This window comes from Bidens hawaiensis, unplaced genomic scaffold, assembly GCF_021521415.1.
Source record: "Bidens hawaiensis isolate Kalapana, Puna unplaced genomic scaffold, B.hawaiensis_p1.1 tig00037243_1, whole genome shotgun sequence".
Lineage (NCBI taxonomy): Eukaryota > Viridiplantae > Streptophyta > Magnoliopsida > Asterales > Asteraceae > Bidens > Bidens hawaiensis.
The window spans coordinates 167,288-179,157 of record NW_027505468.1 but is presented as its reverse complement, the minus strand read 5'-3'; the positions used below and the strand labels follow the sequence as shown (position 1 = coordinate 179,157).

Here is an 11,870-nt window from a genome sequence, read left to right as displayed (position 1 = left end):
ACACAATTTTGTAAAACACAATTTGGTAAAACATAATTTGTAAAAAAACCCACTAATTTTTTTTAATTTTTTATTATAATATGGTACTCATATTAAAGATAAAAAGACACTCGTTATTATGGTAAATTTGTTTTTCAATAGAAACGTAGTAAAAAAAAGTTACGGGCGTTTTAAAATGACGGAGGAATTTGACATATGTCTTGCATACGGAGAGAAAAAGTCAACCAATGTGTTATTCCTTTTATACCCTTCCCTTTATGTTCACACTTGATTTCCCCATAAACTAATCTCAACCCTTTATGTTTAAAATCAATGGCCAAGATTACTTCTTATCCTTCCTACAAAAACTATACTTCCTATTATAACCTAACCCTTATTTTCTATGTTATTGAAAGTTCTTTGCTATAACTAAAAAAAAAAGTAATACCTTTTGTAAAAGATCCAATTATCCATGCATACCTTAATGAAAATTTGATTTTGCCCTATGACTTAACGATAAAAATTAACAGAGTTAACAATTTGGGCATAGTTGCCAAGAAGTGAGCAACCTCAATGCACATATGCAAAAAAAAAAAAAAGTCTTTGGACGAAGTTCGGATTATTGACCAAATCTCGTGGATGATTTTAACACTTTACTATGTATATGGGAGCAATAAAACGTGGTAGGCTGGTAGCATACTGCATAATTTTTTTTCTTTTACGTTTTTACGTGGGAAATCTACCTTTTATCATAACTCTATATACAAGTAGTTGTATGCAGAGATTCAATGATGGTTTAGTTTCTAGTTTTCATGTCTTGTACACTTTGATGACTCTAGCTTGATGTTTTGTATTCACGTATATGACCTTAGAAGTCGCATATACTAAACAGAAAATACGCTTACCATGAATTGTGTCATAACCACAATTAGACAGATGCCTTTTAAGAACGACCCGTATTGACTCGAATTCATTTGCTTAGAAACCGTCTCAACCAAAACTAATTTTACTTAAACCCCGTTTTGATCTGTAACACGAACTCGTCCTGTTTGCCAAGACTAGTCGCATTTGAAGGCATTGTTTAATTGGCGGATCATGATCAGACGGGGAGGGGTTACCAGATCACTTCTACAACTACTTGAATCACAAAACTGTTACTCGAAACGAAGCAATGCTAATATGTTTTGAGCAAGCAAGTTTGATTCACTCAGTTTCCTTTTATCAAAGTACATATTCAGCGTAAATCTTGATTTGAAACAATATCATCGTTACCTCGAAAACACTTCAAGTACACACGTGAGACAATCTATGTTACTTGACAAACATATCCTTAGACCCGAGATACAAAAAGATAACTACACCATTTTCCTCAAACATCCCATTATTAACACGCGAAATCTACAAGCATTAACCCCAAAGGGATTTGATGAGTCATCTAGCTTCAATATTTTTTGTTCCATTAAGCCTCACCAGATAATATCTCAAGCTCGGCCCACCAAAGAGGCGACAGGCTTGGAATTGCTTGCTCGGGTGATATCCGTAGCACTTCCCTTAGCTTTGTAACTACTTCTTTCATAGCTGGTCTCTTTCGAGCATCCTGCTCGATGCATTCTTCAATAACCTCACATATGATGTCAAGTTCGTTTTGCTTAAATGATTTTAGTGTTGGGTCAACCATATCACTCGTGCTACTTTTATCTTTTAAATATTGTGCAGCCTGCATGAATAAATGGATTATTATTATTATTATTATTATTACTATTACTATTACTATTACTATTACTATTAATTTAAAAACGATATGACAGAATTATAGTCAATCATTAGCAACCCACTAATGTTGCAGAAATGTGTAAGAATGAAGTCTTTTAACAATGCTAATGACTTTTAAAAACCATTGTTTTATTTTTATCTTTTAGTGAAATTAGAACACCATTTATAAGGTCTTTTAGTCCTTTCAGTAATTGGTTCAAAATCACTCATTGTTGTAAAGTATAATGTTGACTTTTTGGCATTTGTAATACATAAAGCCTACTAAATCAACTTGCTAACACCATTAATAAAACCAATGGAAAGATACCATTTTTACACACTAGTTTATAAAAAAATTGTGACAAAAAGAATTTCAGGTCGACCCATAGTACCAGCAGAAATTACCCGTTTTACCCTTATCTAACCCGCCCATTTTGCTATCTCTACAAAGCACTATCATATAACATGTAAATCACCGGTATGAAATATTAAGACTTCCTTACCCAATCTTCAAGAGGTCTTTGTTGGTCTGAAGGAGGAGCTTTGCCAGAAATGAGTTCAAGCATCAAGATACCAAAAAAGTAGACATTTGTCTCTGTATCAATGGGTGGTAGCAATACCGAATGATCTGAATCAAATTCCGCAGATACCTTTGCTGTTGACATCAAATTGGTCCAGAAAGGCACCTCCGCAATCTGAGAAGCTACACTCGTTTAGAATGTCTTCCTTTCTCAATATAAATAGTTATTGTAGCAGTCAAAACAGGTCAGGTTGGCCGAAAAACCTTTTGCCAAGACTATAAGACATAGTAATATTTATGTACGCCAAACATGATTACAAAGAATATATTATGGGTGGTGCTTTAGATACACCGGTGATCTACACTATCACAAGGTCAATAGGGGTGACGGCATCATACGCGCTGTAAGACCGAGCGAAAATGGCCACTTCCGTCAGTTTAGTGTCGGTGTACCACAGCATACATGCCATATAATTTAACGACACCAACTCATACTCCCCATATAAAACAATAAGGGCCGTATGACATATCAGTCTAACATGTTATACGACCCCGTATGACCATACTCCCATATGACATGTCATTGTCATATAGCTCGTATGATAGAGCTAAAAAGGTTGCACGGGCCGTATGACTTTCCCAGTGGCTACATCAGTCTTGTGTTGGTGTACCACATCATACGGTTGTATAATTCGACAATACCAACTCATACAGCTCCGTTCTGGCCCGTATGATGTACCAGTCTAGCATTTTTTTATACAGCCCTATAGGACTATATCATATTCCCATATGACATGTCAGTGTCATATAGGCCGTATGATAGAGTTAAAATCGTTGAACAGGCCATATGGCTTTGATAGTGGTCACATCAGTCATTTTTATGTAAATGTACCACATCATATGGGCCGCATTTTTATGGCAAAACCAACTCATCTTGTGTCAATATACCCTGTATGGCCATATTCCTGTGACATGTTAGTGGTGTGTGTATATGGTGCGTCCCTTTGGACGGAGCCTATATAATCGTGTGGATCAATATATGTCATATCTAAGTAAAATCAGATAATATAACAATTCTTACTTTGGATGCATAATCTTCAGAAAGATAGATCATTGTTGAGGTCACATTAGTGAGTGGTATAGGAGGATTTAATTCATGCATGTACTCGATACAATAGGATGTTCCCATGATAATTCTCATCCGTGTGATCCAATCAAGATGTTCAAGTTCTTTAACTGTAACATCGACTTATTTCATTAAATGCATTTAAAAACCATAATCCAATGAGAAGATAATAAAATCAAGTCATCACCGTGGATATGCTCTGAGAGTGAGCCATTAGTTGCATACTCAAACACCATCATCCTAACAAAAGGTTCATCCTCCTCACAATAACCAAGAAGATTAACAAAGTTTTTGTGATTAACCCGTGACAACGTATCAATCTAAGCAATTTGCATAAGCATATATGTGTTAGCTAGATAAATGCGTAGATGGATCAAAACTTTAAAACCACAAAACAAACAAACCTTCTTGCGAAATCCTAGTTCTGCATGTTTTGACCAATCTTTGAGACTGGCAATGGAGGTTGACGCTACACAAATCTCAACTCCACTAGATAATGTTCCTTTATATAGTGTATAACCTTCTCTTGTCGCAATGATGTTGCTGAAATCCTCGCAATCTGTTTCTAGCTCGGTATGATTTAGCTTTGGAACACCTGTGCATGAAGTTGGGATTTTCAATCAAGATACGCACTCTAATATAACAAATTATAATTTGAGTTTCTACAGAAATGTGTATAACTCATCTTACACAAACAATTGTTATAAATTGGTTTAGGACTGACCACTTTGAGTCACTATTTCATCTATTATTACTTTCTAAAATAATCAAAATTTACAACATCAATGTCATCGCAAGTGAGTTAAGTATGACAAGTTCAAGATTTAGATGCACCATCTCTGCATCATGTTTTAGAACTTTTATTACACCCAACTGTCTAATTATGATTGTTGAGTATCGCAGTGGCTCTGGTTTGAATTAACCTTTTTTAAATTTTGTGTCCTTTTAATTGTTTTTGCTCCTTATCTTTCATTCCATATCAAGAAACATGGAGTAATGAATAAAGTTGTTGGAAATGAGGACTTCGTGAAAAGTTAACGAGAAAATTAAAAGCAACGTATCAGACTTCAAATTTTAATACTTATTAAATAACCCCCTCTAAAATCTAAATAGAAACCTTTTTAGAAACCCTTATACTTAATGAGTCGTGCCTAGGTTACCCATTTAACAAACAGACTGTATTAGCCAACACAAAACCTGATTCTTTTCGTGTCATGTTTGGGGTCGTATCAGACGGTAAATATAGCTTTTAGATGTTTGAAGCTGTTATAATCATATAATCAGAAGTTTTGAGTGTTTGGCAACTTCCGGTTACTTAAAGAAGTAAATATAAAAACTGATCAATTCAGGCATGTTTAAAAAGGTAAAGAATTTGAGAACAAAATTAAATTAGGTTTAAGAATTTAAAGGAAAAAAAATTGTTGAAGCAAGTATAAAGCAAACCAAGTATTTAACCCTTAAAATAAAAAGAATCTATTCATCTGAACACTTAAAACTAATAACTGCAAATCCAAACCTGCAACTACTAACTAGTATATGTATAAAGTATAAACTGGATGAAGAAAGAAAAAAGAATTACCAGTAACAAAAGCTTTCTGCAATTGTCCACTAATGCCAGTCCTCCAAGGTCCCATGGTCTTTACTGCTCGACCTTGACACATGTGATGACACAGAACTATGACCATGCTTATCAACAAAAGTAAGCAGAAAGATATAACCCAAATCTTCCACATATCTAAAATGCTACTTTCTTCACTTTCTGTATTCCGATTTGCTGGCGGTTTTGTTTCTTGATTGAAGGCAAGTGGTGTCGGTGGTGAATTATGTTCCTTTTTGAACTTGGGTACAGCAGGAAATGATCCACTACTTCTAGCATATGGGAGAGCTATAATCTTTGGTGGCCCAATCTTGTTACCAGAAGAGGGTGCAGCTGCAAGGTTTACAGATTGTTCTGCAAGCTTTCGACGTGCATAGTTTTCCATCATTTCTGCTTCCAGTTCACCGGCTGCTTTAGGCATACAATGAAGAATCACAAAGCCGTCAGTAGGGTTGTAAACGAACCAAATGTTCTGCGAGAAGTTCGTTCATTTAATAAAGGAACGAACATGAATGGAATTCCGTTCAATTAATTAAATGAACGAACATGAACAGAAGTCACATTCATTCATTTCTGTCCATGAACGTTCGGTAATGTGTCCGTTTATTTTAATTCATTTGCGTTTTCTTATCTTAGTTCATTAATGTTCTTTTGTTTATGTACAGGCATTAAATAAAGACTTTTATATTGTTTTTATTTTTAGTTTGTTATAACAAGCAAATTCAAATAATTATGTAAAGTACTTAACATTATAATTATTAGGAATATTAGTTTTAAATAATCCCAACTATGACCTATTGGTAAATATCAGTCCCAACTTTACACTTGCCTGCTGACCGTCCCAACTATTGACGTATTTGTTTTTAACGGGCCGCGACTAACGGATGTTAACTCCGTTAGTGATTTGCTGACGTGGACCTTCTTCTCCGGCCGCATCACGCCGGAAACCTGCAACTCGCCTCCATTCTCCCTAATATCGTTACACCATCTCTCTCTATCTTTCCCCTCATTCGAAACCTAACCGACGTGCCGCCGTTGTTGTCTCCGGCGAAGTCCACCCTCGTCAATCGTGCACCATTCGAGGTAATTGACACATCATTCGACTCGTTTTTACCCTCTTAACAAAAGCCCTATGCTTATTTTGTAAATCGTGTAACATTGATTTCAAATATTTGAAAATAAAATCGGGTTTGGTATATAGGGATTGGCCATGAAAGAAGATGAAATCTACTTCATTTTCTAATTTCCGATGTCTTTTGAAGAGGAAGGGAGACGGTGTGACGACATTAGGGAGAATGGAGGCGAGTTGCAGGTTTCCGGCAAGTTTCTGGCGTGATGCGGCCGGAGAAGAAGGTCCACGTCAGCAAATTACTAACGGAGTTAACATCCGTTAGTCGCGGCCCGTTAAAAACAAATACATCAATAGTTGGGACGGCCAGCAGGCAAGTGTAAAGTTGGAACTGATATTTACCAATAGGCCATAGTTGGGATTATTTAAAACCAATATTCCTAATTATTATTATGGGTGATTACTTCTCATATTGAGTTTAAAAAATTGATTTTTATTTCTCATATTATATTTGTTTGTGCATCTGTGTTTGTATGCTCAGTTTTGGTCTATTTAAGGAACGAACGCTGACAAAATCATTTCTTTAATAAACAGCAATAAGAAGTTCCATTTCAGTTGTGTTCGTGAACAGTTCGCTTCTCTGATAAATACTGGATGAACAAAAATGAACAAGGTCTCATTTGGCTTAGATGGTTTACAGCCCTCTGTTTTACTTTATAATATTTTAGTAAGATTCACTTCTTCCAATTTCTGAATAATATTTTGGGCATTTCACTAAAAGTCAAAACACTTCACTAAATGTAGTTGTTTGACTTACTTTTTTCACTAATGTGGCAATTGCCCCTGGAGCTCTGGTGAATCCTGAAACTTTAGTGAATAAAATTAAGTTTAATAGGCAAAAAATAAGCATGACGTTATATGACATTCTTCCTTACTGTTGGACTGGAATAAGGTAACCAGAAACTGTTTCTTTGACTTGTTTTAGAAGAGAATCAGCTTTCTTTTGAAGTTTAGAGCCTTCCTGCCATACGCTGTCAATAATAAAACACAATGAAGAAATCAATTAAATAATTGTGAGAGGAATTTTGATAACAGTTATTTACACAAATTAGAGGTAAAATAAAGATTTTGATCATACTGAATTTAATAAAAGTTAAAAACATTTTATTACAGCTCTTATCTGATTTTGATTACTCAATATCCCATGATCACTTCCAAAAGACACATCGAAAAATCAGATAATATGAATTCGTATTTAAGTGTATTATAATATTGAGTTTGTATTACCATCGTCCCAATTTTCTACTTAAACATCCGACTCCACTGCCAACAACGGATGGAAGATGTTCATCATATTGCATATCACAGAGAAAGTTGAGAGTCCTGAGTTCCATGGGAATTGGTCCTTCAAGATTGTTGTTACAGAGAAACCTAGAATACACAATTATAATATGTAAGGTACTCATTTGACCATATATGAGAATGTTTGTTTACATTTTGAAACAAACACATACAATGTTACTATTTACTAACAAAGATTCTATATGACCTACGTACATTTTCAATGAACGGCTATAAACTTGTTGAATTGTATAACAAAACTAACAGTTGCTTGTTTTGTTATATACTAACTTTCATAATTTGACTTTGACTATCGAGTGAACTACTTTCGGTTTAGAAACTGATATAGATGCGTTTGACATGTGACAGATAACGCATAAACGTCTCAATAGACGATGAATCTGTGCCAAGCATGCACATGACTATCTAATGATTATGAACTTACTGGAAGAAAAAACTTATAGAGAAGAGAAGGAATGATTTATCTCACTTACAACCGTTTTAGTGAATACATCCTTCCTAACTCTGAAGGAATATGTCCACTCAAGTTATTATCCCGTAAGTCTAGCACTTCCAACATTGTGAGTTCACCAAGCTCTTTTGGAATAACTCCAGAGAACTTATTCCGTGAGAGAACACTAGTAAAACATAAAAGAAAACAATAGTAAAAAAAATGTAATAAATGGTTCTTAGTAAAGTCACGTGCCTCATATTTGGTGCTCCTGCAGTGATTTTAAGTGCCTCAAAGTTGCTACTATCTAAGTTCTACAAAGTGCAAACTTCTATTTTCAAGTTATCAAATGATAGTGGCAACACTTTCTTTGTTTGGAAACTATCCAAGTTGAAGTTACATGTTTATTTATCCATTTAGACAAAAAGAAGGTATTTTATATAATTTACAAAAGACATTATGTTTAAGCTAAGTGTTCTTTCAATACACAGATAGCGAAAAACCATATGCTCCTTGATCAATTGTTTGTTTGCCAGATTCTTTAATCATCATATACGAATCAGCAAAGCAATATCAGCGATAAACATTGATGGGGGACGTTCATAACCAGATAATTTCAGTTTTTCACGCAACATAATTTCCTCAAAAAGATGAAAATTGAACTTTCTTCACAAATTAAATCTAACATGCTACAACAAGATGGAAACAAACAGGCCATCAAACATTATAGCTAGTTGTGATATAAAAGAAAACTACAAAATACAAATGCAAATAAAATTACCAAACTCTATGATAACATGATCATATCTTAAATGGCAGACATGCCTTTGTATCAATTTATGAAAATGAAAATTTATATTAAAACATTCCTTATTCAATAAAATTTATTGATTTATACGAGTTGATTTGTGTTATGATAAGTTGATGAAACAATATAGAAGTGTGTAGCACTCACAGACGTCTCAAATGTGTAAGATTCCCTATCTCAGGTACTAATACTCCTTCCAAAGATAGTCCGTTGAGATCCCTTCAAACAGAACATCCAAAAAATATCAAGCACAGTACTTCAAAATAGAAATTAGTCATATTATCTACCATTAATCCTAGATATATTTTTTCAAAGTGATTGTTTGTTCAGGAGTTAACAAGTAGAAAGGGTTATTGGTCATTTTCTATCAGCCAACAAGCAAAACAAACGATAATTATCCATTTGGTGCGAAAAGAAAATTGAAACAGGCAAGCAAAAAGCATAGAGTGATGAACTTACAGCACATGAACATTACCATCAACACAATGAACATAAGACCACGAGCACGGATCACGATTATCAGGAAACCAACTTCTGAACGCGTCATACGGATCATGAGATACACCAGCCCAAAAATCCAATAAAGCCAGACCTATATTCCAATTAAAAACTGCCTAAAACACTTAAAAACTACAACACGTTGTATATAAATTTCCACCAAATAACGAACCAGATTTGCAAAAGATCGTTAACATACCTTCAGGGTTAAGTGAAGAGCACCCTTGAATTTGAAAAAGAACCAAAAGCAATAAAAAAGATGAACCGAGTTTATATGTTGTCCATCTACCCCCCATTACGCGCATAGGCAGCAATGGTTTCTAAACAAATTTGCCAGCTTTATATGGCAACCTAAGCCTCTTTTGTAAACCAATTCTTATTTCTTTTTCTTTTTTTTTTCTCTACTTTTCTACCATACGATAATTTACAAAACAAATGAAAAAAAATGGTAACCTATACAACAGATAAAGAATCTAATTGTCAGTCTCCTATGAAAACCCTATATTATAAGAATACAGTAATAACAAATACCCCTCTTAATGGAAATATCAGGGTCTCTCATTGTACAGATTTCTAACTTTGTTATGGCACCTCCTTTTGTGGCATTTGACATCATCCAACAAAAGTTGCAAACTTCAATGACTCAAATGGAAACTGAAAAACATAAATTTTAGATAGATATCAGAAATCAAACAGCTTTTTTGTGGTATTTTAGAAGAAAGAATATAAAATGAATGTGAAAAAGAATATCCTCAAGACCTCAACATTAAGTAATTAATCTAACAGAAAGCATAAATTATAATCAAAAGATATGGAACCAAGGCAGTCAACTTTATTCTTTGTATAATTGCATCTTTTGTTGATGTTTCTTTCCATTTTGTAATGAAAGAATCTAAACAATCCATTTCCAGAAAAATGCAGGTGATAAAAGAATTAAGCAATGTAAAGTTGAAAATGGTGACTAAAGGTTGGCTTAGCAAGAATACTTGTAGGATCAAAATAGAAAATCTTATATTGCTTTCACCACATCCATTTTCATACTACGAAATAGCATCCCCAACTCTCAAACTCAATCTCCATTTTCATCTCTTCCACATATAATTAATATATGACAGAAAATCAGAGTAGGCGACAGATATAAAAGTTTATAATCAAGTAAACTGGCTAGAAATGGATAATTCTATGGCTCCTTGGATACATAAATCACCACCAAACAAACGTAGGACAATGACATCCAACCAGAGATGCAGATACACCACTAGGGTTAGATAATCAAGTTTAAGAACACCACCCAGCGTACCATGGTTGAGCTAGCATAGACAAATTAATTTAACTCATAGTCCAAAGAGATAAACCAACACATTTTTCTTCATTTTAAAACTCGTTGCCTTCTCATTCATTCAATTGACGTACACATAGAAAAATTAGCCGGGGCGAGTCAGAATATCCAAGAATTCCATTTTCCTTCTTGTTCATCAATCAGAAAACTGGGCACTATGGTGAGACATGAAAACGCCCGATCCCATTCCAACCTTTTATATGAGGAATCGTCTTGCGCCAAATGTACTGATATAAAAAAAGGCATGATTCATTAAGTGAAAGACCCTAACCGAATACTTAGGGATGCCGCAAGCAAAGATCATATAGCCTAACTGTCAGCAGCTAGCTCATCGAGGAAAATCTTTTCTTTCGATTCTATTTTCTATTGACGTCAACAATTTCTCTAAGACTAATGACCAAACAACATTGGGATTGAAACTCATTTCCCTCATTCTTTTACATTGTTGTCCCTCTTCTCATAAATAAGAAGCGACCCCATGTTGCTAACATTTAGGGAAGTGGAAAGAAAACATCTGATTCTAAATTAAATAAATGAAAATAACAAAAAAAATAAAACAAAGTAAACTTCAATGGAACGGGACCACATCAATATACATACTTCAACTAGAATCACCAGGTAGCAACCAAACAAGAGACAAAACAGAGGCAGAAACCCTCAATGAAAGCAACTAATTAGCAAACAACAAATGGAAATAAATAAACCCTAAAAGCAACAGAAAATAAAGCTTCATGCAAAACCAACATGATGAAACCCTAAACCTAATGAGGTAAAAAGGTTTTGTAATCGTGGCATGCAAACGTACCACCACATGGAAGTGTAAAGTCGTTCGAGAGAAATGATTATATTGAATGAAACAGGAACATCCCGACATAATTCCACAATTCAGTCAATGTTTCAAACTCCACAATCGACGGTGGTCGGCGGGTGGTGGTGGTGGTGATGCGACGGTGGATGATATGATGGGAGAGGTCGATTGGGAATTAGGGTTATGATCAGCAGAGATTTTGGGGAACACGTTGTTGTTCTAACGGATCGAAGCATGGGAAATAATATTGAAAGCGGGTTTTATGTGTTTTTCATGTTCGATTCATTTAGTGGATTTTAAATTTAAAAAGTAACAACAATAATAATAAGGATAAAAAAATTGGTTGATAATAATTTCAATTTAGTTTAAATTTCGATTTTAAATTTAACACTAGTGGTTTCAAATTTAAAAAAATTGGCTCTTAATGGTGCTCCGTTAAAAAAACCTAACGGCGTTAAGTTTTTTCCAAATTTCAAACTTATTTTTTTGGGCTTTTGATTGTAAGGAGGATACAAATCGATTAATGTAAAACTTAGCTCGAAATTATGCTTCAAGTGGCTTTATTATTAGTGCTTCAAATCG

The 11,870-nt window shown here is 34.4% G+C and overlaps 1 protein-coding gene across 1 annotated transcript; it reads right to left on the bottom strand.

Moving 5' to 3' along the window:
- Window positions 1-1,196: 1,196 nt before the first annotated feature.
- Window positions 1,197-9,541, bottom strand: LOC143613381 (protein MALE DISCOVERER 2-like). Its single transcript, XM_077087096.1, has 13 exons — window positions 9,341-9,541; window positions 9,103-9,235; window positions 8,791-8,862; window positions 7,879-8,022; window positions 7,331-7,474; window positions 6,979-7,074; window positions 6,861-6,910; window positions 4,957-5,382; window positions 3,782-3,972; window positions 3,565-3,697; window positions 3,333-3,487; window positions 2,235-2,426; window positions 1,197-1,696 (listed from the first exon to the last, which is right to left on the bottom strand). Exons 1-13 carry the CDS (start codon window positions 9,444-9,446, stop codon window positions 1,439-1,441), a joined length of 2,100 nt encoding a protein of 699 aa, XP_076943211.1. The 5' UTR covers window positions 9,447-9,541; the 3' UTR covers window positions 1,197-1,438.
- Between the last annotated feature and the right edge of the window lie 2,329 nt (window positions 9,542-11,870).

Coding starts and splice junctions, on each gene's coding strand:
- LOC143613381 (XM_077087096.1), bottom strand. CDS start 9,446: ATGCGCGTAATGGGGGGTAGATGGACAACATATAAACTCGGTTCATCT. Junction 9,236..9,340: donor CTCTTCACTTAACCCTGAAG/GTATGTTAACGA, acceptor ATTGGAATATAG/GTCTGGCTTTATTGGATTTT. Junction 1,697..2,234: donor AAAGACCTCTTGAAGATTGG/GTAAGGAAGTCT, acceptor TTATTCATGCAG/GCTGCACAATATTTAAAAGA.